Source organism: Moschus berezovskii, chromosome 17 (assembly GCF_049115385.1).
Source record: "Moschus berezovskii isolate FMDL1 chromosome 17, NW_MosBer_1.0, whole genome shotgun sequence".
Taxonomy (NCBI): domain Eukaryota; kingdom Metazoa; phylum Chordata; class Mammalia; order Artiodactyla; family Moschidae; genus Moschus; species Moschus berezovskii.
The window spans coordinates 68951960-68979699 of record NC_142476.1 but is presented as its reverse complement, the minus strand read 5'-3'; the positions used below and the strand labels follow the sequence as shown (position 1 = coordinate 68979699).

Sequence of the window (27740 nt, the reverse complement as noted above, 5' to 3'; positions counted from 1 at the left end):
TAAAAGTAAATAATTTATTATAAAGAAACATTTCTCCAAAATCTGTTTCTTCAACATATACAATGACATTTTAATGTATTCAGGATGGGAGTAGGGAAACTTTTTACATTAAACTGGAAGACAAGAATGTGATTCAGGTAACAACTGGTTCTGTGCCCTAGAGAAATCTGGTTTATAAAATAGGAATGTTGACTCAACAATGGATCAGGACAGCGAATTGGAAATGAACTTTTCTTTCACTGCTCCAAATAAAAGGATGAAAAGAAATGTGACACAGAGTGACTCTGCAAATTTTCAGGTGTCAAAATTGGTCTGGGTGATTGATTTATCAAGACATTTAAAAATTCTATTTTCTACTCCTAAGTAATCAAATGTAAACTAGTGATCAACAATGAAATAAAAGTGGAGCTCAAATTCCATTCAATTGGTTTTGAAATGTATTATTTTTGAGAACCAAGTCCTTCTCCTGGCTGAGCTGAGATTTCCCTTCAAGGAACAAGTGCATTTTTAACAGACTGGGGAACTCGACTTGCGTAATAGTCGTAATTCCTCAGTGTGGCCAGGACTCCAGCCGAGTTCATGTGCTTCACCTCCTTGTTATACTGAAGGGCGTTTCCATGAATATCGGTTAACTTGCCTGTGGAAAAAACATCAATACAATGTCAATGACTGATCAGATCATCTAAGTGTTTCTTGCTTCCCTATGTAATAATATACAATAAATGCTGGATAAAATAAGGAAGATGAGGAGGGACCGCAAAGGTTAGTATTAATTCCACTTGCAATTTAAGACTAACTAAAGGCTGTCATTATTTTTTCCTCATTGATTAAAATAATTTAGTATTTTTTTCTTCTTTTTGCCTTATTGTGCAGCATGTGGGATCTTATTTCCCCAACCAGGGATTGAACCCATGCCCCCTGCATTGGAAGTGCAGTTTTAACCACAGGACCATCAGGCATGTCCAATGGGAGTAGGGAAACTTTTTACATTCCTCTGAAAGACAAGAATGAAATTCAGGTAACAACTGGTTCTGTACCCTAGAGAAATCTGGTTTAAAAAACAGGAATTTTTCCATTTATATTTCTTAGTATCAATTAATTTCTCTTTTTCTGGAGTGATTATTTTCCTATTGATTATATTCCATCACCCACAATTCCTGCTTCTAAAGCATTTCCTTCATTTTACAATTTATCAGTAACACTTTATTTGGTAAGAGTTGAAGTATGTTCATAAAATGTAACTGTGTCATATTACAGTTTCATTTAACTTTTTTTTTGTTAGTTTTCTGCATTTTTCTCCTGACAGCCCCTCCTCCCATTTAAAGTGTATTTTTAGCTGCACTGGGTCTTCACTGCAGCTCACGAGCTTCTCCAGTTGTCAGACATGGGCTCAGCAATTGCAGTGGGCATGCCCAGTTGCAGGATGTGTGATCTGAGTTTTCCAATCAGGGACTGAACTTGCATTCCCTATATTGGCAGTGCAGAGTCTTAACCACTGGACCACCAGAGAAGCCCTAATGAGAATGAGAATGGATCATGATGTATCTAAGTTTCCTGTCATGTAATGTGCTAATGAGGTATTGATGCAATAATGTACCAGGAGAAATGACAGACTGAAAATCAAGCATTTAAGAGTCGATGTGATCACAGAGTTCCCTGGCAATACAGTGATTAGGACTCTGTGCTTTCACTGCTGTGAAAGTGAAAGTTGCTCATTTGTGTCCAGCTCTTTGCAAGCCCATGGACTATACAGTCCATGGAATTCTCCAGGCCAGAATCCTGCAGTCAATAAGCCTTTCCTTTCTCCAGGAGATCTTCCCGACCCAGGGATCAAACCCAGGTCTCCCTCATTGCAGGTGGATTCTTTACTAGCTGAGCCACAAGGGAAGCCTGCGGCCGGATTCAATTCCTGGTTGGGGAACTAACATCCCACGAGCCATGCGTTGTGACACCCCCTGCCCCAATATAGATGTGATCTGATGTCTATCTGAATGTGAAAAATCATCTTGCTATGTATATATTTGTAGTATTTTTGGAGTCAGAAAAAAAATTACAAGTCTATGATCTTCAGCAGTAGCCCTGAGACATTTATCAATATTGGCTTAGAAGAAACTAACTGAGGTGAGGATAATCACAATAAATATTCTACTTTTCAAGAGAATAAACCCTAAAAGCATTAAAGCCATAAATTAATAATTAATTAATCCTTAATTAATAAGGATTTCATTAAGTTAACTACATGCAGATCAAGGTCCAAAGGAGAAACTAACTAAAGAATGAATTTGCTGGAAATCTACTTTCTTAGCTATAAAATGCAGGGGTTGGACTGTATAATCTCTAACTTTCCTTCTATCATTTACATTTTAAGAGTCTAGGTAAAGTAATACTACTGAAATATTATGTCCCAGCATAATATGAAAACTGTATAAAACCTCTAATTCCCCCAAATAAAATGGACTAACCTCCGACAGCATGTAAAATGACTTCTGGAGCACAGGTGTCCCACTTCTTGCATCCAGGACTTGCAAATACATAAGCAGAGGCTTTGCCTTCAATCAGCTGAATTATCTGTAAGGTTAAGAGCATAATAAGCCCTCGACCATGAAACGACTGAGGTACCAATAAAGAGAAATGCTAGTGTTTTTTTTCTCAAGCATTTTGATTCCTCAATCAGACTCAACTTAGGTTAAAGCCTTTAGCAGGTATAAATGACACAAGTATTATGAAGAAACATACAGAGTACATGGGTAATATACACATATTATAATATACATATATGTAATATACAGTGACCACCTGACCTGCCTCTTGAGAAACCTGTATGCAGGTCAGGAAGCAACTGTTAGAACTGGACATGGAACAACAGACTGGTTCCAAATAGGAAAAGGTGTACGTCAAGGTTGTATATTGTCACCTTGCTTATTTAACTTATATGCAGAGTACATCATGAGGAAGGCTGGGCTGGAAGAAGCACAAGCTGGAATCAAGATTGCCGGGAGAAATATCAATAACCTCAGATATGCAGATGACACTACCCTTATGGCAGAAAGTGAAGAGGAACTCAAAAGCCTCTTGATGAAAGTGAAAGAGGAGAGTGAAAAGGTTGGCTTGAAGCTCAACATTCAGAAAACTAAGATCACGGCATCTGGTCCCATCACTTCATGGGAAATAGATGGAAAAACAGTGGAAACAGTGTCAGACTTTGTTTTTTTGGGCTCCAAAATCACTGCAGATGCTGATTGCAGCCATGAAATTAAAAGACGCTTGCTCCTTGGAAGGAAAGTTATGACCAACCTTGATAGTATATTAAAAAGCAGAGACATTACTTTGCCAACCAAGGTCCGTCTAGTCAAGGCAATGGTTTTCCCCGTGGTCATGTATGGATGTGAGAGTTGGACTGTGAAGAAGGCTGACCGCCGAAGAATCGATGCTTTTGAACTGTGGTGTTGGAGAACTCTTGAGAGTCCCTTATACTGCAAGGAGATCCAACCAGTCCATTCTAGAGGAGATCAATCCTGGATGTTCATTGGAGGGACTGATGCTAAAGCTGAAACTGCAATACTTTGGCCACCTCATGCGATGAGTTGACTCACTGGAAAAGACTCTGATGCTGGGAAAGGTTGGGGGCGGGAGGAGAAGGGGACGACGGAGAATGAGATGGCTGGATGGCATCACCGACTCGATGGACATGAGTTTGAGTGAACTCCGGGAGTTGGTGATGGACAGGGAGGCCTGGCGTGCTGTGATTCATGGGGTCGCGGAGAGTCGGACACGACTGAGCGACTGAACTCAACTCAACTCAACTCAATATACAGTGATCTGAGTGGGGCGGGGTAGTAGTCAGATAAGCTATAAGGAGGATATCTGAAGCATCTTCATATTCCAAGTTAGGAAAATAAAGTTTTCCCTTTTTTATGTTGTTTGTTTTTCTTTTTATCGTGAAAGCAATATATATTTGTTGTAGAAAAAGTATTTAATCGTGTAAAAATTTGACCATTATTATGTAAAACTAAGACAGAAATATCAACCAGCGCAATAATGTATAAGTTGTGGTAAGTTCTAATAGATGTGTGATGCTGACTAATCCAACAAGCAGTTTCATAAGTCTTTGTTTAGGAATCATGTGTGTGTGTATGCTCAGTCACGTCTGACTCTTTTTGACTCCATGGACTGCAGCCCACCTGGCTCCTCTGAACATGAAATTTTCCAGGCAAGAATACTGGACTGGGTTGCCATTTCTTCCTCCAGGGGATCTTCCCAACCCAAGGATCGGACCTGTACCTCTTGTGTCTCCTGCACTGCAGGTGGATTTTTTACCACTGAGCCTCCTGGGAAGCCATGTTTTAGAATCATATCTGTTACTATTTCTGCTACCAAAGTGTGAATTTTAAAAGACTCATATTACTAATACCTGTAATATTCATACAAAAATAAGGTTGCCAATAGAAACTGTGTGACTCTAAACATAAACTTGCTATCAGCCCCTCATTAGCCACTTGGCTTATTTTTTGGTTACACTGTGAAATAACTAGTACTATAAAATTCAGACTGCAAATATTGAGATGAAAAGACCAGTCCAGGAGAGTAAGGAGAACCTCAGTGAACACAAGGTAACCAGCTATTCTTTTTAGGACTACTGTATTCAAGAACACCTTCAAACCATTAAACCTTGCTGTAGACTTCTGAGTAAAAGCTTTCTCTTTCTTTGAGGAAATCTGTGTCAAGTCTTTATTATGTGCCAAGAACTGTGCCAGGAATACTTTTTGAGAGAAGAGGGGCTAGCTGTAACTTTTGTTAGATTTTCAAATAAGTCCTTGACGCAAAAATGTTAAGAAATGCCCAACAAGGTCTTTTCATAGAAGAAAAAGAGGTGGGGCTGTGCAGGATGGGGACTTTGTTTCAATGGGGAATGGTACCCGTTGGAATAAAAGAGGTAATGGGTTTTGTAGTTACAAAAGTAGGAGTAAAGAGAAATCATATTTCAGGGAATACCAGGAATATATTTTTACTTTGAGATGTTTAAAATTTTTTTTCAAAATACTGTTACTTCCAATTTTCACCCTCTCACAAGCAAATGCTTTTGGAAAATCTAGAAATAGCTGATTATTGCTTCCAAAGGGTGTGTGTGCTTAGTCGCTCACAAAATCACTCATGTCGTGTACAACTCTTTACGATCCCGTGGACTATAGTCCACCAGGCTCCTCTGTCCATGGGGATTCTCCAGGCAAGAATATTGGAAGGGATTGCCATGCATTCCTCCAGGGGATCTTCCCAAGACAAGGACTGAACCCACGTCTCCCGCACTGCAGGCAGATTCTTTACACCTGAGCCACAAGGGAAGCCCGCTTCCAAAGGGGAGGGGAGGATAAATGAAGTCCATTCAGTTCAATAAATATTTATCATTTGTTACCTCAGACACACAAGTGGGAAATACACATTCTTGGGGGCACTTGAGTGTCAGGATATAGAGGAATTTACATCCCATTCTCAATTGCTGTGAAGTAGAATCACCCAGGGATGTGGTGCAGGGGAGTGCCATGACAAGCTGTGTGTTTTCTTCGCTCTAGTGGTGCTGTGAGGACATGGCCTTGAACAGGGAACCACTTTGGAAGCTGCTGGAAAGTCTGGATGTGGGATGATGATAGGTTTCAACTAGGGCACTGGCAGTTGAGATGGATGAGACTTTAGAGGAGAATTAAAAAGATCTGTAAGTAGGGTCAGACTGATAGGATGTGAGGAAGGAAGGAGGATACGGTGACTTTCAGATGTCTGGCTACAACTTAGGGAAATGGCGATGCCATTAAGCACACAGGAAGTAGACAGTGGAACACATCTGGGTGCAGGTAGAGAGAGGATGCTGAATTTGAGACGCCTGAAGGGTGTCATCATAATGATAACCAAGGGCCAATCAGATGAGAGGAGATCAGGGATGGAGATCAAACTGTGTTTCATTTCACCATGTTCTCAGGATGCGGGCCTAGATGAATGGATGGGGGAGGCATCCAGGGAGGGGCAGGCAGGCCCATCCTTAGAGTCTCTAGAAGACCTAGGAAGTAATCCAAGAGGGTCCCTGAGAAAATAAGGACTGGCAACAGGCATGGGGTCTTATGCAAATGACTTATATCATCACTGAACTCTCTTAGATTAAAAAGGACTTGAACCACAACATTTAAAAAAAAAATCAAACGTTGCTGAAATGGGTCTTTAATGGCAAATAACGATCTTTCTTCTCTTCTCTCAAACTCTGATTTCACATCTTGTAAAGGCTCAGTTACTTCTTTCAATGATTCAGCTGCATTTCAGAGGAGACGATGGGCGGATTTTCATACCTTATTTCCTGCTCCTCCTACTCGCAGCACGTCATCAGGGTTCATAGCAGTGACACAGTCCCTAACCAACTGGTTGTCATGGGACCGGGTAGTTGTGATGATGTGTTTGCCGGCCGGCACTTCTTTCAGCTGAAATCCGAAGGCACCTAAACCCAAAATTCCCCAGATAGTTCTCCCCAGCACAGCATCTGGTCCTGCCTGTGTAAACAGATGAAACAACAGCAAAGCCTATAATCACTTAGAGAAAAAGGTTCATTATAAATAGAACATTTAGTTATATTAGCAGGATGATTTAAAAAAAAAATGGTAATGTTATAAAGTACAAAACAGTATCATTGGCAAAGAGATTTTCCTGAGAGGATCAACTGATTATTCTCATTGTTGTTTTTGGTTAATAATGGGGAGTTCCCTCGTGGCTTAGTGGGTAGGATCTGGGTTTCATTGCCGTGGTCCAGTTTCTTTTTTTTTTTTTATAACTCTTTTTATTGGAGGCAAATTACTTTACATTAATATATTGGTTGATTTTGCCATACATTGACACGAATCCGCCCCGGGTGTACATGTGTTCCCTTTCTTGAACCCCCCTCCCACCTCCCTCTTCCCCATATCCTCCCTCTTCCCCATATCCTCCCTCCAGGTCATCCCCGTGCACCAGCCCCAAGCATCCTGTATCATGCGTCAAACCTGGACTGGTGATTCATTTCACATATGATAATATTCATGCTACAATGCCATTCACCCAAATCATCCCACCTTCACCCTCTCCCACAGAGTCCCAAAGACTGTACTATACACCTATGTCTCTTGCTGTCTCGTATACAGGGTTAAGGTTACCATCTTTCTAAATTCCATATATATGCATTAGTACGTGGTCCAGTTTCTATATCTGGTTGTGGAACTGAGATCCTGCAAGACATGCAGCACAGCCAAAAAAAATAATAATAACGGGACCTCAAAAGTATGGAAAGAAACTTCTGGTTATTGCCTGGAGTCTTCAGGAAAGGCAATATCACATACCGATTCCTGGTCCTCTTAGAATTATCCAACAGCCTCATTATTGTATTTGCAAAGAGTTATTTTGCAAAAGGCACATAAATTCCCAGGAAATGAAATAGCATGTATTGATTACTTTTCATTGTCCAAGGAACAACAGGGATCACATTACTATGGGAACAGGAAATGGTGATATTTGGTTGCTATAGAGACAAAGTGACTGAAGAGGCTAATACTGAAAAGTGGCCATGGATAATGCAGTCAGGGTTAAAAAACTTTACTGACAATTACGGTGGTAAAATGACAATGACAATGCAATCCCAGAATCTGTATTTTCCTTTGTAGAGCTCAAAACATTTTCAACCACTTTATTATAATGATAGACTCTGCATAGAAAAACATAACCTGTATTTCAAGGAAACTAAACCTGATACCTAAAATGGTTAACACAAAGTCATCGAAATATCACTATAGCAATAGAGTAGATATACAGACATGTGTTTTTACTGAATACTAAACATGTACCAGGCACCGTACTAAGAGCTTTACATGTATTATCTCATTTAATCCTCTGAACAGTCCCATGTAGCAGGTATTATCATCCTTATTTTACAGATGAGGAAAATGAGTTTTGGAATCATTCAGTAACCTGACCAAGGACTCTATAGTATATAGTATAGTGAAGTCGCTCAGTCGTGTCCATGTGACCCCACAGACTGTAGCCTACCAGGCTCCTCTTTCCATGGGATTTTCCAGCAAGAGTACTGGAGTAGGGTGCTGTCTCCTCCAAGGACTCTAGGGAGATCATAAAAACACTGAGGCTCGTCTGTGTTCAAAGCCAGTATCTGTCATCACTGAGCTAGACTACCTCAGTGCACTGTCAAAATGCTCTCACACACATTATCGTGTTCACCCTAGAGCAGTACTCTGGGTGCTCTTAGAGTGAAAGACGCGTGTGTTGCAGGGCTGGATTCCCTGGGAAGCGGGCCCTGAGTTAAGACGGGTGTTTATAAAGGGCTGCCCTTGGGATCCACACTGTGCGAAGGAGGGGAAGTGGTGTGAGTGGACAGAGGGCCGTGATGCAGACCTGACCACAGCTTCAGCCGACCCCAGGGGGCGCTCTGGAGCCCGAACGGCTCCGCAGGGTTGTACCACGCTGGGGAGAACAGATCGCAAACTGGGATGAAATGCCAGGGCTTTACACCTGTCCAATCATCAGTCACTGGAAACGGACTGACCGCCTGAGGGAGGGGCGTGTCACTGGCGAGGCGGTTCTTTACAGTGCTGAGAGCACTCTGCAAACGGGGCAAGAGAGGAACCAAACAACAGGCACTGGGGCTCAGTGCATGCTCGCCTGCTTCTGTCTGCTCTCACGTCTACACCGTAGGAGAGGCTGGACTTTTCACAGTGCTGATGGGCTCGGGTGCTCATTACACTTCAGCTCAATTGCCGAGACCAACTTCATACTCTCAAGAAATCTATTCATGGGGACCTCCCTGGCGGTCCAGTGGTCAAGATCCACGCTTCCAATGCAGGGGGCGTGGGTTAGATCCCTGGTTGGGGAACTAAGCTCCCACGTGTTGTGTGGCCAAAAAATTTAAAATATGAAAAAAATAAGTAAATAAAAACATTAAAAAAAAACCCTACTTATTAATTCGGCTCTCCAGTCATTCTGAAAAAGAAAGGAAAGCATACTTAAAAGGGGACATGAATATTCTGGGCCCTAGAACACTCACATGCCCTGTGTAAATAAACACGAAGGCAAAGAGGATGGGACCCTGGACTCTTGGCACCCTGGCAAGGTAAATGCAAACGCCACGAGGCAGCTGGCTAGCCTCCCTCTGAGCTCCGGATCTCTCAGCTTCTCTCACTGTCTGTCCCATTCAAAGTCCCCACAGCGACTGTCTGGGTGTAATAAAGGCTAACACTTTCATCTTACTGATGAGATAACTAAGATTCATAATGGTTAAGGAGTAGCTCTGATGTTCAGACAGACTGGGTTTCTTTGCACTATGCCATGCTCTTTTTTTTTTTTTTAATTTCCTGTTCAGAATTCTTCTTTTACAAGTTTTTATCAGAGGATAGTTGCTTTACAATGTTGTGTTAGTTTCTGCTATACAGCAAAGCGAATCAGCTCTACATACGCATATATCCCCTCTCTTTTGGATTTCCTTCCCATTTAGGTAACCACAGAGCATCAAGTAGAGCTCCCTGTGCTATACAGTATGTTCTGCCATGCTCTTTTAATTTGAGTGCTTCCCAGCTGCAGTATCTGTTAGAAGCAATAATATAGTCTGAATTGTGAGAAGTCCTTTACCTGACTAAGAGAGCAGTATAGAGTGTGGACTGTGGTTTAGATCCCAGATCCGCCAGTGACCAACCGGGGCAAGTTACTTGTCTTAATGTCATCCTCATCTTTTGAACGGGGATGAAGGTGTCTTTAAAGAATGATGGTGCATATTAGAATGAGATAATGCATGTAGATCCTTGAGTCTGGCAGTACACAGGAAGTTCTTGATAAATGATGAAGATTTTAAGTTGAACATTCAGCCTTGAAAACTACCAACAAAACTGAGCGACTTTTCTCCTTGTTGCAACAAATTTTAAGGCATAAGTAAGAGAGAAGGAAGAGACAAAGAGAAAGACAGTGTATAGAAGGAAAGGTGGCAAAGGACAGGTAACAAAGGAGAGAAGCAGAACAGGGGAAAATGAGCCGGGAAATGGCACAGACACTGGCTGCCTGAGGTACCATAAACTGCCCACCTCTTTCTACCTATCCGTGGAGATAAAAGCCTAGCTATTTTTCTCACCTTTGCGTCATTCCTGGGTTCCCTTAACTTCTGATTTTCATTGTTCTGTGGAAAGTGAATACAAGTATTCTAATCTCAGAAAGAAATGATGGAAATTTTTAGTAACTCCAAAGCACTTAAACCTTTTGTCTTGAAAAAAGGTGCCATGCATTGCAATAATATCTATTAATTAAATGCCCCTCTTTTAAGTAACAGTATTAGCTTACTTTAAAGTTTACATGACACTCTTAAGAAGCACATGATTATAACTAAAAAAGTTATAATCATATACATTGTAGGAAAAATCCAAAGTTATCTGAGAAGTAGAAATCCTGCTCTTAACTCAATTTGGAGATTCAGAAATAATAGTCCCCATTCTGGTTACTTTTTTCTCTTAAGATCTATCAAGGTTACACTAATGTAAATACCTTAAGTATTTTATTTCAACAATTTCCTTTAACATTTTGTGTGATCTAATGGTAATATTCCTGATTTGGAAGTACATTAGCCTCTTGTTCTACAGAAGACAATTTTTTGAGAGTATAGTAGAAAGTCAAAGCAGATTAGAGAGACAAAATAAGAGGAAACAGTGCAAGAGCATATTTATATAATGCTGACCATAATTTAGGCATTATGTGGAATTACCTGCAAAACAACATGGCTAGCCTATTTTCCTGGTTGAAATGGTTCATTTCTTCAATGTGCTTCAAGCACCACCTGTAAATCAGGCGTCTCAATGACCAAGTTAATCAAGAACCATATCAATAATTCCCAAAATTTTGCTTATGATTTGAATCATAAGGCATATGTAAAAAAAATATACGCAACACATACAGTGTGTCTGTGTATAGTCACATAAATACATACAGATTCCTGGTATCATCACCCCCAGAGGTTCTGACTCAGTACATCTAGGGTGTGACCTGGGAATCCTTACTTTGAAAAGTTCCCCCAGACTCCAGGTGCAGATAAGCTAGAAACCACTAGATTAGATAGCATTAAGAATCATAGAACACCATAATTACTTATCTGAAAAAATAATATTTTGGTATCATTTAAGAGTAATACCTGGTAGTTGTAATACGGCTGATTAATGACTCCTGCTATGGCTTTTCCTTCATAAGCAATTCCAATAAGAACTGTTACATTGTCAAGAAGACCTAAAAAGAAGAAAACTCATATCAATTACATAACTCATGTTATGACTCATCAGCAGCACATCAATGGCTCCCAAATTATTTTTGCAATAAAGGTAAGGAATTTACAGTGATTCATCCTTGATTAAACTTACTTCTGGCAAAATACACAAATTATGCTGCTGCTGCTTCTGCTGAATCTCTTCAGTCGTGTCCGACTCTGTGCGACCCCATAGACGGCAGCCGACCAGGCTCCACCGTCCCTGGGATTCTCCAGGCAAGAACACTGGAGTGGGTGGCCATTTCCTTCTCCAATGTGTGAAAGTGAAAAGTAAAAGTGAAGTTGCTCAGTCGTGTCCGACCAGTAGCGACCCCATGGACTGCGGCCCACCAGGCTCCTCTGTCCATGCGATTTTCTAGGCAAGAGTACTGGAGTGGCTTGCCATTGCCTTCTCCGACACAAATTATAAGACAGTGCTAACCAGGGAAAGGAGTAGAAACTATGGCCACTTAATTGCACTGATTGATACACACACAGTCTCATTAGTAATAATCTGTAAACCAATTAAGTAAATCAGCCATAACTCCACAGCCATCATTAGATTCCTCTGCGTCCCCCTCTATCACCATCTGACTCACTTCTGCCTGCAAGATCACTCTCGATTCCAGGATCACCATTTAGATTTGTATTTCAGGCCTCTAAATTAAGATTTCTCACAGTGGGGACGATGCTAACAAGCAGCATCAGAATGAAAGTGAAACAAAGTGCTAATCACTCAATCGTGTCCAACTCTGAGACCCCGTGGACTGTTGCCCTCCAGGCCCCTGTCCATGGAATTCTCCAGGCAAGAATACTGGAGTGGGTGGCCATTTCCTTCTCCAGGGGATCTTCCTGACTCAGGGATCAAACCCAGGTCTCCCGCATTGCAGCCAGATTCTTTACCATCTGAGCCACCAGGGAAGACAGCATTAGAATGAACTGGCTCAATTTTTTCAATACAGATTCCGAGGCTCCCTTGCAGAGCTAGTGAATCAAACTGGCCGAGACCTGAACCAGTTGCTTAGGTGCTCTTATACTCACTTAAACTGGCTAGAGCACTCCTATTTCTCAATGGATCATAGAGACGTTTTCCAGACAAACACACATACACACTATGGAATTCACTTGTAGATGTGTCTCATCCAAGGACAGAGAAAGTTTTTTCTAGGGATTATGAGACATTTTCTTTTTTTAAGCCATGAAGCTGAGAACCAATACAAGAAAACCTACGCTAATCTTTCTTTCAAAAATAAGAATCTAAGCTTATGCTGTGCTCCTAAAATCTACCACTCTGGCTCTGAGCCTGGTCTGTTTCACTTCAATGTTGCCAACTTTAATTTGCTGCTTTCTAAGTCTGCTCATCTTAGATAATTTCAGGAGGGAGAAATATTGCAGGAAGTTTCAAAACCCATCTTTAGAGGTGATGCTGTGAAGTGAGCCAGCAGTTCTCAGAGGTGGGGAGTGAGGCATGCACACCACGGGATGCTGGCAGAGCAAAGCGGTATAGCAATGCTCTTGTCTTTCTACCTAATAAAGCTGGGGGTTCAGTACAGTCTCCTTGGTTACACTGGCTTAATGTCAGTTATTCTTGTGTATGGGACCTTCGGGTTGTGGGACTGGTGGAGTATTGCGGGGATTGGTATTTGAACTTGACGTCATATACTAGTCCTATTGCTGCCAAATACAGATACAAAAGACAAATACAAAAGAGATACTAACCTTCGGTATATTCCTTGGTACCATCTAGAGGATCAACCCAGACCACAAGCTAAAATAGAGGAGATGTCTAAATTAAGCATATAAAATTTTAAAAATTGGAAATTCCCTGATGGTCTAGTGGTTAGGACTCCTCACTTCCAATGCCATGGGTCCAGGTTTGATTGCTGGTTGGGAAACTCAGATCCTGCTACCCTCACAGGACAGCCAGAAAAAACAGAAATTTAAAAAAAATTTGATTTAAACAGATAAACTAAAAACTATCTTTTTCATTTCTGAAATTACGTGAGGCTTAAGCCAATGTCATCAGTTTTGTAATAATCAAAGAAAACTAGTAAAGAAGTATTTTGTAATCAAAGATATACAACACTATAAATCAACTGTACTTCAATAAAATTTTTTAAAATATAAAATGCTGAACTGGTAAAAGTTTATTGTCACCTAACAACTACAACACATTGCCATGAACATCCTGAGTTCCAGATCGTGATACGAGGAAAACTTTAAAGTGGCACCAAAAATGTGCTGTGTGGATACTACTCATTTTTATACATAAATGCTGATTTAGAAAAAGTAATGACAGTTTGACTATCTTAAGGACACAGTGTATACATGGCCAAGAAAAATGAATCGTTTATAAGACTGAAATAGAATAGACAAGAAATCCTCTCCTCGTAGGACTTTTAATATGATTCACGATACGCAGTCATGAACCACTAGAATTACAACACTTGATGTGAATTTATGAGGGCATATTTCTGATGGAAGACACCATGTCTTTTCTTTCTATACTCCATATCACACAACAAAAAGCATCTTACTCATATGATGTGCTCAACGAATGTGTGTTAAATAAACTAAAACATGAAAATTAAAGAAGTATGATAGCTATCTGAAGTCACAGATTTAAATTATGCAACTATAAAAGGCAAGGGGGATAATTTTTACGGCCTTCCAAAAATATAAGGCAGTGATCCATTTCATCACTTTCCAGTTCCAATTACCCACGAAAAGTTTTACTATCAAATCTACTAAATAACAAATTAGATTTTCTCCCTAAAAGTATTATAATTATCATCATTATTATTATTGGCCATACCATGCAGCTTGTGGTATCTTAGTTCTCCGACCAGGGATTGAACCTGGGCCCCAGCAGTGAAAGCACAGAGCCCCTAACCACTGGACCACCAGGGAATTCCCCCAAATGTATTTTTAGTAACAGTTTTAGAGTGAAGAGGAAATCAACAGAATTAGAAAATGAACTCAAAATTAACAGGTGAGATATCCCATATGGTTGCCAGACATTTCTATGTTGGCTCTAAAAGATTTCAGGTTCCTGGTTGCCCTGATTTTTATAACTACCACCTTTTTATTATGATGGCAGATTTTATTTCCTTTACTACAACAAAAACAGAAGATTAATAGAGAGGTAAGTAATAGTATGGGTCATACATCTTCCTCCTTGATAGCACTGTACTGTGATGGGCAGGGCTGCTTCAGTATCTCCTCCCACTGACCATCTTCAATCAGCTCTTGATCCACGTCTTCAGGAGGCAGATCCTAAAGCAGGGAATACTGGTGATGACCTGTTTACAGAATATCCTCTGTCTCGGTAACAAGTAACGCAGCATCATAGGTTTCGCTAGTTCTTTCTGTTTACCATTTCTATTTGGAGATTTTAAAGCTAACGGAATAAAACTGGAAAAACAAATCACATAGGGCTCATCAAAGTTGATTACAAAGGGTCCTAACTTCATTATCCTGAACAAGGATTAAAAACAGAAGAATGTTTAAGTATTATACACTTATCTACACAAGTGGCTCTTATATCAGCTATGTCTTACTCTCAAATATATGTGATGTCAACTCCTTCACAATCATAGTGTTAGTCTTTGAATAAATAGGCAAGTAAGTGTTAATTAAAAAAAAACAACACACCACCAAAAAAACAGGAACAACAAAACTCATTTTATTTCCAAGTTGGAGAATTCTGCTCATCTTATACTTTGTATGCTGAATGTCAAGCATATTACAATATGGTTACAAGTGTAACGATATTGTCTGTGGTCAAGAATTGAGACATGTGGTCTAGAAATAGATCAAAATATTAAAAGCAGACATTTCCTAAAAGTCCAAGGAACATCAGAGCTATTTTTATGTTAAAACACAAAAATATAATGCTTGCAATCATAAAACTAGTGTATAAAAAGTGACAATTATAAATCCATATGGTGAACAGGGATAAAAAAAAGAACATGGTATCCCTGACAAGTCTTACCTCTTCCCCTATAATTGTTAGTTTGGGGAACTTCCGTGCCAATGAAGAACATATGCTCACTTGAACTAATCGGTCAGCCTTGGTCTGCAGGTCTGTTGCACAGGTCTGCAACAGAGAAAGTACATTTTAGCAGAACTAATAAAAAATTAGTTGTTCTTTGATGTCGCATGTGATTATCTATATCCATTTAAATTACAGTCTGTTTTAAGACTGATGGAGCTTAACATCATATGAGTCAGCTAGTTTCTTGGCTTGGCTTTCCTCATGGGACTTCTAGTGGCCAAAGTTTGGAAACGAGCTTTTAAATTATTTAGAACATTTCCTGCCCCAGCTCACAAATTCCTTTTATCAGATCTCTACATTAATCTTTTGCTCAAGCAGGTTGACAGGAAATTTAAACATTTTTCAAGGCAGTTAACAGTATTTCTGATATGGATTCCTCTATAAATTTCACTCACTAATCCTAATTCTAATAATTCAAAAGGTCCTCAGAATGATTATTTCTTATTTAAAAATTCTTATTTTTAAACTATAAAAAATATGAAAGTGAACAGCAGGAATATTTACTACCTAACTCACCTATGGCATTCAACTCAATCCACATGTCATAAAATCACACTTGTGAAACACAGTGACCACTTTGTTATCTTGTTTTCAACCAGTTAGGATATATCACAATTTATACATGCGGTTTAGGTGGATTTACAGATTATCGTCAACAGGAAGAACTTTTTGTAAGACTTTGTAATGAGATAAGGAATGATTGTGAAAATGAAATTTTTTTCTGCAACACTCGACTTTGCTGATTATCTCAATGCAAAGAACAATTCTGCTAGAATGCAGTGCTGCAAAGGCAGAGAACTTGGTTCTATTTCCTAAAGAGCTGTGCCTAGCACACAGTAGGTGCTCTGTAAATAACTGTGGAATGAAATTACTAGAAAGGTTTGTTGAAATTGAAGATTACTCACTTAGCAGTTAAGTTTAGAGACCACTGCTTCAGACGAAAAGACACAATGGCACTCATTCAGCTCTATGAGGAAAGCTATCCCAAACACTTGCTGCTGCTGCTGCTAAGTCGCTTCAGTCGTGTCCGACTCTGTGCGACCCCACAGACGGAAGCCCACCAGGCTCCCCCGTCCCTGGGATTCTCCAGGCAAGAACACTGGAGTGGGTTGCCATTTCCTTCTCCAATGTGTGAAAGTGAAAAGTCAAAGTGAAGTCGCTCAGTCATGTCCGACCCTTAGCGATCCCACAGACTGCAGCCTACCAGGCTCCTCCATCCATGGGATTTTCTAGGCAAGAGTACTGGACTGGCTTGCCATTGCTTTCTCCGAAATACTCGCTAGGTAAGACATTTCCTGCTCTTTCTACTGACACAGTGCCAGACCTCACCATTCTGGATATTTTGTGTGACAAATCTGATTTTGTCCTGTCTCTTTTAAAATGAAGTGTCGACAAGTGGATATAAAGTACTAAGAGTATCTGACCAGTAGAAAGGACAGCGAAGTTACTATCTTTTTTCTTTTCTTTTTTAAAAAATATGTATTTATTTATTTGGCTGTGCCAGATCTTAGCTGCAGCATAGAGGATCTTTGACCCTTGTTGCAGCATGTAAATTCTTTTAGCTATGGCAAGTTAACCCTTAGCTGCAGCATATGGGATCTAGTTCCTCGACCAAGGATCACATCTGTGCCCCCTGCATTGGAAGTGCAGAGTCCTGGCCTCTGTATCACCAAGGAAGTCCCTATTATCTCTTTTTCTAACTTAAACACTGTATTTCTATTGCTCTTTAGCTACACACTACAAAGTGTCCCACCTAATATATCACAACAGAAAATCAATTTAAACAAAGGGGAAAACATGCAAAGATATGATCCAAAATATTGGCAGTGGTGGCCCAATAGATGATTTTGTACTTTTCGCTAATTTTTTCCACTTCCTATGTTTCATAATAGAGAAAACGATAAGAAAGAAAAGATAGCACGATCAGTAGCCTTCTAAGGTAGCTGTTTTACACTGTTAATCTGTCACTGAGCATGTATGTGATCAACTAAAACCTCTTTTTCAAACAAATTTGAATCAGACTCACTAAGTATTTGAACACAGAATATGGGACTCTATAATTATTCCTACTGTAATATCTTGCTGAATTTGGCCCATCTTTCTCAGGTTGGCAACCATTTCGAATACTTATTCTGTGATCCAATACATTAACTAGCCCTCCCAGCTTCATTTTTATTGACAAATTTGATCAGCATCCTTCTTTTTAGCCTCCTCTTCAACAACACTTCGGGAAATATGCATTCAATAAATTTTTTATACTGTATTTAAGTTAATGGCTAAAGAGAGAAAGACAGTCAAGAGCAGAATCCTCTGATCTGTCACCAATGACCTTTTCCAGGGTGAAAGTCAATGATGAAAAAAACTGGAGGTTAACATTGACATTGTTCACTGAGTTATGAGTATATTAACCAAGTTCAGGATAAGGGATGGAAGTTTTCATTTATATTATATATTATATATATTATATATTATAAAAAACTTGAGGACTTTCTGAAAATGGAAAATGAGGTACTATAACATTTTTTTAAAAGGTTGATTCAAAATCAATTTAGACTTGAAGATCAAAATACCCTATATATCTCTTTCCTATACTATTAAACCCATAAATCTATCAAAAAAAGAAATGAGATTTATTTCACTTGTTCTTGTGATTTTTAGTCTTAATTTTTGAAAGCAGTTATGCTAAAAATCTTATAATTAGTTCATAGGAACTTATTTCTAAGTTTTTTTTTTTACTTGTATATTAGGTCCTTATTTTTTTATACAAGTAGCCTTAAGTAGATGCTTGACTTATCATAAAGGAGTGTTTAAACTACATCTCTATTTCAAACCATCAAAATGTTTATAATATCCTAACATTTTCCCACTTTGGTAAAACTACAATACAATCTTTCTTAAAGATTATGATGAGAAGTCAAATGTGTAATGTGAAATAACAAATCTTGTGAAAGAAATTATGTTTTAAACTAGAACACATGCAGGGTGAGGCTTCTTTTAAGAATCAACTACCACTCTAAACTATCTTTCTGATAATTTACCCAAGTTTTTAGTTATCATATTGGAAAGAAAAACTGTTTCTTTTCTGTGAAGAAAAAAAAAGAATCTAAAGCTTTGAATATAAGGGATATTTGTTTAAATTTCAGATTTGACCAAATATGTCAAGTTCACTAAGGACAACACCACTCTGCCTGAAGTAGATTATTTCAGGATATGAAGCTTGGTTCCAGTGCTCTGGAGCTGGACAGTGGTCAGAAGACCCAGTCATACAAATAAAAGCTTTGGATGTAGGAAGTCTGGAGTCCTTTTCAGAGCAGAAGTGGAACCCATTTGAACTAAGGGTCTTGCAGTCTCCATAAGGAAGCCACTGACTACTGCAACTACTAGTGTGTCTAGATTGGGACATCCTTTTACCTAAACATCCAGGAACAATAATGGAGTGGGGATGAAATGAGTTGAGACTTTCAGTACCTTCTCAATGATGCCCAGGTCTCCTTCAGCAATAACACGCCTGACTATCGTTCCAGCCTTTTGAGCAATAGAATATGCTGAAGCCACCAACCGCATCAGCACAGTGGGACTGGATGCCATGATGGGCCCTAAAGGGAAATCAAGAGAAATGTTCTGTTACTTTCAAAACCAGCTGCTGGTTTCATTTACCTGAATTCAATTCAACACACAGATATTGAGCTCTTCCTTGGGACTCCTTCAGTTAACTGTGCAGATTCTCTAATAAACATCTACTGAAAGAGACTTGGGAAAAGGCTCCATTTCAGCATCAGCTCTCCCAATAAATTCAGCAGTATTCTTTTTCTCAGCAGGTGGGACATTCTGAGGCGTAGAGGTACCTGGTTCAGGCCTATGAGCATGTGAAATGTTTGATGTATGATGTGTGTAATGTGCAAATGCTGTACATTAAAAGGTGGTTCAGGGGCTAAAAATATACTGTGTGCCCTAATGAGAGCTAATATTTTGTTGGGCTGCAGTTGAGATACCGTAACCTAATGTCTATAAAACAGGTAATGCCAACAGAGGGATGAATAGCATAAGGGATGTGTATGTACGTGGGAAGTGTGTGTGTGTGTGTGTGTGTGTGTGTTTAGTCGTATCCAACTCTGTGACACCCTGGACTGTAGCCCGTCAGGCTTCTCTGTTCATGAAATTTTCCACGCAAGAATACTGGAATGGGTTGCCATTTCCTACCAGGAATCTTCTCGACCCAGGAATAGAACTCAAGTCTCTTGCATCTCCTGCATTGACAGGTGGATTCTTTACCACTGTGCCTGCCACCTGGGAAGCCCTTATGTGGGAAGTATTATTAGTTAAAAAGGGGAGGGATTGCATGTGATTACATTTAGTTTCTGAAATCCAATGAATATTCCTTTAGACATTAAGTAAAATTTCACTCGCTGGTTATTTATTACCATTCTCACCAGGGGCTTCCCTGGTGGCTAGGGTGGTAAAGAATCTGCCTGCAATACAGGAAACCCAGGTTCAATCCCTAGGTAGGGAAAATCCCCTGGAGAAGGGAATGGCAATCCACTCCAGTATCCTTGCCTAGAAAATTCCACGGACAGAGGAACTTAGTGGGCTACAGTCCATGGGATCGAAAAGAATCAGACATGACTACGCAACTAACACTTCACCAGCAGCCAAACAGAACAAACAGCATGGTCATAGGAGTGAAGACCAATCATTTGGGAAAGTGAGGAGTGTCATGTAGCCCCTGGTCCAACCAAAAATATGGAAAAATAGTCTTTAGGATCAAGTATGGGACTTCCCTTGTAGCTCAGTCGGTAAAGAGTCTGCCTGCCTGAAATGCAGGAGATCAGGGTTCAATACCTGGGTCGGGAAGATCCTCTGGAGAAGGAAATGGCAACCCACTCCAGTGTTCTTGCCTGGAGAATCCCATGGACAGAGGAGCCTGCCAGGTTACAGTCCATGGGGTGACAAGAGTCGGACACAACTTAGCGACTAAACCACCACCATCAGGATCAAATATATTCCTCTTTGAAAACACAGATTCACATCATGCAATCTCACTGACTTTTAAAAATTAAAGTATAGTTGACTGACAACACAGTATTAATTTCTGCTGTAGAGCAAAGCGATTCAGTTACGCATATATATACACATTCTTCTATATTCTTATTGATGGTTTTGATGCTGAAATACACCACTCACATCCCCTCTGAGGCTGAATCACTTACTTCCCCATTTGCTGAAAGGGCTGTCAACAGATGGCCTTTAGCTGCCACCTTTCTTTGGGAATTTATCTGAGAAGGGTCATTTCACCTGAAACTGGTCAACAGGCAGACATAAAGGCCACTGCTCACTCCAATGGGGCTGCTGCCCTGATTCCAATGGGCCATCCTAGCTTCCAAATGCCCACTGGATGGGCTGAGCCTTAGCTGGGACTGCATCACAGCCCAACTGCCCACCGGCTCATTCCTAGTTCCTTCAGACTTCCCATGAGGAATCCTGAGAACACTCCCTAATAAACCTCTTGTGCTCAATCCTTGTACTTTGTCTTGTATTTCGGGCCTGGGGGAACCAACCTGTGACAAAAACTCTCTCACTTCTGATCAAATCAAGTCACCATGATTTCAATGCAATAGGGTAGGGGAACACAACACAGAATAGGAAGGACATTATTAACCTCAATTCAGCAACAGCCATCACTTTCCCACCAATTTCTGACTGCATATTTAACCTGATGCACTTTTTAACCTCGTGACATCTTTTTTTCTATCATTCATATTCTGTTCACGGGGATTATGAACATAATTGAGACAATAAACATGTGAAATAGCTGAAACCCCTCAGGAGGAAGACAACTGAAACTGATGAAATGAATATCGTACTGGGACCAGTATGGAACCAAGATAAAAACAAAATGGGTTTCTATGTATCTGAACACAAAGAAATTGTCTGGAACTAAGAGGAACTCAAAAGCCTCTTGATGAAAGTGAAAGAGGAGAGTGAAAAGGTTGGCTTGAAGCTCAACATTCAGAAAACAAAGATCATGGCATCTGGTCCCATCACTTCATGGGAAATAGATGGGGAAACAATGGAAACAGTGTCAGACTTTATTTTTTTGGGCTCCAAAATCACTGCAGATGCTGATTGCAGCCATGAAATTAAAAGACGCTTACTCCTTGGAAGGAAAGTTATGACCAACCTAGATAGCATATTAAAAAGCAGAGACATTACTTTGGCAACCAAGGTCCGTCTAGTTAAGATTATGATTTTTCCAGTGGTCATGTATGGATGTGAGAGTTGGACTGTGAAGAAGGCTGATCGTCGAAGAATTGATGCTTTTGAACTGTGGTGTTGGAGAAGACTCTTGAGAGTCCCTTGGACTGCAAGGAGATCCAACCAGTCCATTCTGGGGTAAATCAATCCTGGGTGTTCACTGGAAGGACTGATGCTAAAGGAAACTCCAATACTTTGGCCACCTCATGCGACGAGTTGACTCACTGGAAAAGACTCTGATGCTGGGAGGGATTGGGGGCAGGAGGAGACGGGGACGACAGAGAATGAGATGGCTGGATGGCATCACCGACTCGATGGACATGAGTTTGAGTGAACTCCGGGAGTTGGTGATGGACAGGGAGGCCTGGCGTGCTGTGATTCATGGGATAGCAAAGAGTTGGACATGACTGAGCGACTGAACTGAACTGAACTGAAAATAAAAACAAAATGGGTTTCTATGTATCTAAATCCCATTTATCTTATTACATTTATAATCAGGTTAGATTCATTTTCTTGGCATACTGAGTACTAATGTGGAAAAACTCTTTACAATGATTACAATTAATACTTCAGCAATAACTCAGACAGAAAACAGGAGAATGATTTAGCAAACACTTCATTGATCTCTCTCTACTCCCTTATATCCATGACCAGCCATGGAACTGATTTTCCCTGTGCTGGAAAAAGTAGTCTTCAGGTAGCTGATCTCTACTCCCCAGGTGTCTTAACCACTGAGGATATTTTAATGTGCTGGTGAGCTCTCTCAGTCCCCATGTTTTATACAATGCCATCTGTGAAAGGCAGATCATGTCCCCACACTGTATAGTGTTCTAACTTTTCACAGATATCAGTTACCTTTGAACCAGTTCAGTAACCCTCCCAGCCTTGGCAAGCTTCATACAGGACTAAAACCACTTTCTTTTCTGCTTGCCAAGGCCACAGTACTTTCTTTCTAAAGAACAGCTTTAGGCTTTGTCTTCCCACTACATTCCTTAGAAAATGTGCACCATACGTATGAATCACCCTTTAAAACAAATACCAGTTTTATAAGAATGTAAAAAAATCAGGTTTGATATAAAGCACAGTGATTTATAAAGAGATCTTGCAAATCACTTTTAGTTAGCAAAGGAGAGAATATTTCTACTATTTTCTCTGAAGTACTTCTTTGATCCAAACTGAACTACTGATACAATATTAGGCTATCCCCAAGCCCTAGTAATTTTCTTAAGTATTTTTTAAATAAATGAACAGAGTTTGGGCTCTTTTTTGTAAAGAAAATATAGCTAATCATATTATTGCAAAACCTGTAAAAGACCTTCCTATTATAGACAGGATAAGTCCCCTCCCACACCCCAAACGAGAATTACCTGTTGATGGCAAAGGTGAAGGCAAAGCAAGGCCAAAAAGCTCCTTCTGCAAGTTCGTCACTTCCTTACAGCCATTACTGTACTTCCTTCTCTATCAGTTTTGGGTCCTAAAACACTATGTTTTGTGAGCATATCTCTCTGAAAGCTCACTCAAAAACAGTACAGGGATTAGAGACTCTGATACTGGGAAAGATTGAGAGCAGGAGAAGAAGGGGGCGAGACAGGATGAGATGGCTGGATGGCATCACTGACTCAACAGACGTGAGTTTGAACAAGCTCCGGGAGTTGGTGATGGACAGGGAAGCCTGGCATGCTGCGGTCCATGGGGTCACAAAGAGTCAAACATGACTTACTGACTGAACAACACAACAATAGGGGTTAAAGACACAGGCACTGGAGCCCACCTCCTATGTTCAATTCCCAGCTCTGGCACACATTAGCTTTGTGACCTTGGGAAAGTCACTTAAATTCTCTGTGCCTCAAGCGGTAATATGGAACTAACAATAATATTGTAATATAGAGTCGTTATAAATATTAAATCAGCCTTGGCACAAAGTAAACACTAAGTAATGCTGGCTAACCATTATTACGATGACTGTTCTCATTACTGACTATCCTGCAGGGACATTAGGACAGCATTAAGGTCAAACAATTCCTATAGTTTCTAAGACATTATTTTGACTGAGGATATAAAGTGATAACCAGTATGCCCATCAGTCACACACAGTTCAGGCTCTTTTTCACAACATTCTGGGCTTGAGGCTTAGAGCAGGAAAAAAAATTGTATGACGTTTAAGGCAATCAACCTAACATCCTATCATTTAAGAAATCTTTATAGTTGCTAACAGGGCTCGTTCAGAAGGACAAAAATAACAGAAATCAAATGATCCATTTCTTCCCATAGCCTGGGAGTGGCTTCTGGAACCACATGTGAAGATTAGGAACTTAAAATACATGATGAATTCCCTATCAAAATACTAAGATTATTTCTCTTTTGGAACCTGACTGTAACAGAGCAAATTAAAAAAAAAAAAAAGTAATGGGCAGAGATACTGTCCTCACCAGTTATCAAAATAGGATATGATATAAAATTATAGTAATTAAAAGTTTAGTCCTGGGCAGAATTTGAGAGACAAATTAATGACATCAAATTCCAGAGTTAGATCCAAATACACTAAAGGTTGTAATTTAAATCATGGAGGAAAGTTAATTGTGCAAAACATCGTTAATTGCTAATCTTCTAAAAAAAATGTTGGAATCTTTTTGCACTCTTTATAGCAATGTATATTCCAGACCAAAGCATGATTTTGAGTAAACAATGAAAACATAAAAGTATAAGAATAAAACATGCGTGAAATGTTTTATAAATTTGGAAAAGGACTTTTAAACATGACTAAAACCAAGAATCCATTATAGAATAAATTGACAAACCTGACTGCATAAAAATTAAAACGTTTATATAACCAAAATACCATAAACAAACAGATGAGTGTCAGGATGAGAAAAAATTTTGTATTACATACTAGACAAATGAGCTAATTTTTGTTAAAGGGCTTACATATATCAATATGCAAAAGATGAATAATCCAATAAAATTGGGTAAATTACACCAATAATAGACAATTCTTAGAAAGATAAAAGTAAAAGCCATTACATCGTGACAGGTTCATGTGTTAGTCACTCAGCCATGTTCAACTCTTTGTGATCCCATGGGCTGTAGCCCACCAGTCTCTTCTATCCACAGGATTTCCAGGTGTGAATACTGGAGTGGGTTGCCATTTCTTCCTCCAGGGGATCTTCCACACTAGGGGATCAAACCCAAGTCTCTTGCACTGCAGGCATATTCTTTACCATCTGAGCCACCAGGGAACCCTCAACTTCACTAATTATGAAAGAAATGCAATCTAAACCAATGAGAAATGATTGTTCATTTGTAAGACAGGCATCAGTTCAGTCCAGTTCAGTTCAGTGGCTCAGTCGTGTCCGACTCTCCGCGACCCCATGAATCACAGCACGCCAGGCCTCCCTGTCCATCACCAACTCCCAGAGTTCACTCAAACTCATGTCCACAGAGTCGGTGATGCCATCCAGCCATCTCATTTTCTGTCGTCTCCTTCTCCTCCGGCCCCCAACCTTTCCCAGCATCAGAGTCTTTTCCAGTGAGTCAACTCGTCGCATGAGGTGGCCAAAGTATTGCAGTTTCAGCTTTAGCATAGGTAAGAAAATTTGGCCAGTGTTGGCTACAGTGTGAGGGAAAATCCTCCTGATCATTATTACTGAAGATATAAAGTGGTGAAACCTCTTTTTTTGAAAATCTTATGAGCAGTAAAATATACACACCTTTTAAACTAACAACTACATTTTCAGGGAATCCAAACATGTCAAGCAAGTCTACAACCAGAAAAGACAGAAGGAAGAACGTCTGGTAATTTAACGAAATCTAATTTTAGGCGTAAGACAGTCTCTACATTTGAGTGTACTGGTGGCTCAGAGGTTAAAGCGTCTGCCTCCGATGCGGGAGAGCCGGGTTCGATTCCGGGGTCGGGAAGATCCCCTGGAGAAGGAAACGGTAACCCACTCCAGTATTCTTGCCTGGAGAATCCCATGGACGGAGAAGCCTGGTAGGCTACAGTCCACGGGGTCGCAAAGAGTCGGACACGACTGAGAGACTGAACGGAACGGAACGGAAACACCGTCCAGGCTTGCCTTGTTATTTCAACAATATAGAGGCATAAAAAGACCCAGAGGCACGAAAATAATAGCATGGATAAAAAATCAAAATACTGACACTCAAGAATCTAGGTCCGAAGTTGAAGCATCTGGAGAGGCACCCTGACTGATGTAATTTTTATTATTATTATTTTTTACATAAATCCCTTTAATCTCTTCGTATCTGTGCAGAGGGGTGGAGTTAACAGGACGAGTAAACTACTTAGATTTGCTGCCTGGTAGGCTGCCATCTATGGGGTCGCACAGAGTCGGACACGACTGAAGTGACTTAGCAGCAGCAAGGCCCTTGCGCTGACCCGAAGGGGAGAAAATTACTTACGGTAATTACTTACGACAAGACTGGGACCAAGTCAGACGAAACACCCTTCAGGGGTAACCAGAAGAGCGTTTCAGACACCAGGTCCCGGCAGCGTCCGATACAGCGTTCACCCTCCTGGGATAGGTCAACAGCAGATGCAGAGCAAACCTACCTCGGCTACTGAGCATGCGAGTAATTCAGCGCAGGCGCAGGACAGCTACTTGGCCGTCCCCGGCTCAGAAGCCCCACCTCCGGGGAAACTCCACTTTCCGGGTTTTCTTCAAGCTCTGCAGAGGTGCCAGTCTCCTGAACTCAAAACGAAAGGTGTATTAACTATTCAGGAATCATTCTGGCTTCAGGTGTCCTCCAATCCACTTTGGGCGCACAGTTCATCCTTAAGATATTCGTCGGGTTATTGATACCGCCCTGCGGCGGCGGGCCAGCTGCTTAAGCTCCAACCCTTGGGGGTCCTGGACACCCCCACCTTTGCTTCACTAAACAAAATTTTATGCAGAAGTGTGTTATGAGAGCTTACTTTTTTTTAAAGAAACTTACCAGATTCATAAAAGTGCCTGTGACTCTTTCATTTGCCTGATAAGTCCTGGAAGATTTTCTCTCTTCCTGGTAGGATATACCATATTAGTTTTTGTATGTTTTTTTGAGGCATCGGAAAAAAAAAAAAACCTAATTACGATTTTTATTGCACTGCCAAAAGTTAAAACAAGCCAAAACAAAAATTGTCTGTGTATTTATTTAGGCTGTATTTCTGGTGCATGGGAAAACTGACCCGAGGTGAAAACAGCACTGGTGTTTTTTTTTTTCAGTATTCAAAACCATGACACTGTGATTAGAATATGACAGCATAAAATAATATGGTAGAGTTAATAGCAAACGTATCGGTTGCAACAATAAAGGTAAATTGTTTAAACTCATCCATTTAAAGACAAATTTTTTAATTCATTAGAAAGCCAAACCCACTGTTTTATCAGAGTGGAATTCAGGATAAGAAAAATTATCAAAGGGAACGGGGAGTTTGTATTGTTAAAGGTATCCTTTATATTAATAAAGCTACTTTATTTTTAAACATTTTAAAATTAAATAAATAACACCTGACCAGTCTCATTGCTCAAAAAGAAAAAAATTGAAAAACTCCACAACCATCTGCTCAGGGCTTTGCTTTTTTCCCCCTAGTTTCATATGCTTTATTTTCTTTTCACTGTTTTTTTAAATTGAAGGAAGATTCATTAAATTCTATAGTGCTTTACAATTTTCAAAAATTTCATGCATAGTTTCTTATAATCCCGTAATAACAGTTTTCTCTCTACTGCTATATTGCCCCATCACTAGTTTTTCTATATTTATGTCTGCTTCTTTTCTGTTTTATTGACTAGTTTGTTGTATATTTTAGATTCTATATATAAATGATATCACACAATATTTGTCTTTCTCTGACATTTCACTTAGTATAATGCCCCCCAAGTTCATCCACGTTGCTGCAAATGGCAAAATTGCATTCTTTTTTAAGGCTGAGTAATATTGTATCATGTGCCGTGAGAAATATCAATAACCTCAGATATGTAGATGTCACCATCCTCATGGCAGAAACTGAAGAGGAACTGAACAGCCTCTTTTTTTTTTTTTTTTGAAGAACCTCTTGATGAAAGTGAAAGAGGAGAGTGAAAAAGTTGGCTTAAAACTCAACATTCAAAAAATTAAGATCATGGCATCCAGTCCCATCACTTCATGGCA

At 39.9% G+C, this 27740-nt stretch overlaps 1 protein-coding gene across 4 annotated transcripts; it reads right to left on the bottom strand.

Moving 5' to 3' along the window:
- BPNT1 (3'(2'), 5'-bisphosphate nucleotidase 1) lies at positions 1 to 26171 on the bottom strand. 4 transcript variants are annotated; one of them, XM_055419879.2, is made up of 10 exons: positions 26013 to 26171; positions 18813 to 18940; positions 15282 to 15386; positions 14456 to 14563; positions 13007 to 13055; positions 11180 to 11271; positions 10133 to 10177; positions 6330 to 6527; positions 2463 to 2568; positions 1 to 637 (listed from the first exon to the last, which is right to left on the bottom strand). In XM_055419879.2, exons 2-10 carry the CDS (start codon positions 18930 to 18932, stop codon positions 489 to 491), a joined length of 972 nt encoding a protein of 323 aa, XP_055275854.1. In that variant the 5' UTR covers positions 18933 to 18940; positions 26013 to 26171; the 3' UTR covers positions 1 to 488. The 4 variants fall into 4 exon arrangements, with proteins under 4 accessions (XP_055275854.1, XP_055275853.1, XP_088701667.1 ...); XM_055419878.2 differs by having other exon boundaries at positions 26026 to 26171; XM_088845541.1 differs by lacking the exon at positions 10133 to 10177 and having other exon boundaries at positions 6330 to 6557; positions 26026 to 26171.
- Between the last annotated feature and the right edge of the window lie 1569 nt (positions 26172 to 27740).

What these genes read in the sequence shown, in the direction of transcription:
- BPNT1 (XM_055419879.2), bottom strand. Translation starts at nt 18,932, where the DNA reads ATGGCATCCAGTCCCACTGTGCTGATGCGGTTGGTGGCTTCAGCATAT. An exon ending in TAACAATTATAGGGGAAGAG is followed by an intron (nt 14,564 to 15,281) that starts GTAAGACTTGTC and finishes TCCCTGCTTTAG; the next exon opens with GATCTGCCTCCTGAAGACGT. An exon ending in CATTTTACATGCTGTCGGAG is followed by an intron (nt 638 to 2,462) that starts GTTAGTCCATTT and finishes TTTTTTCCACAG; the next exon opens with GCAAGTTAACCGATATTCAT.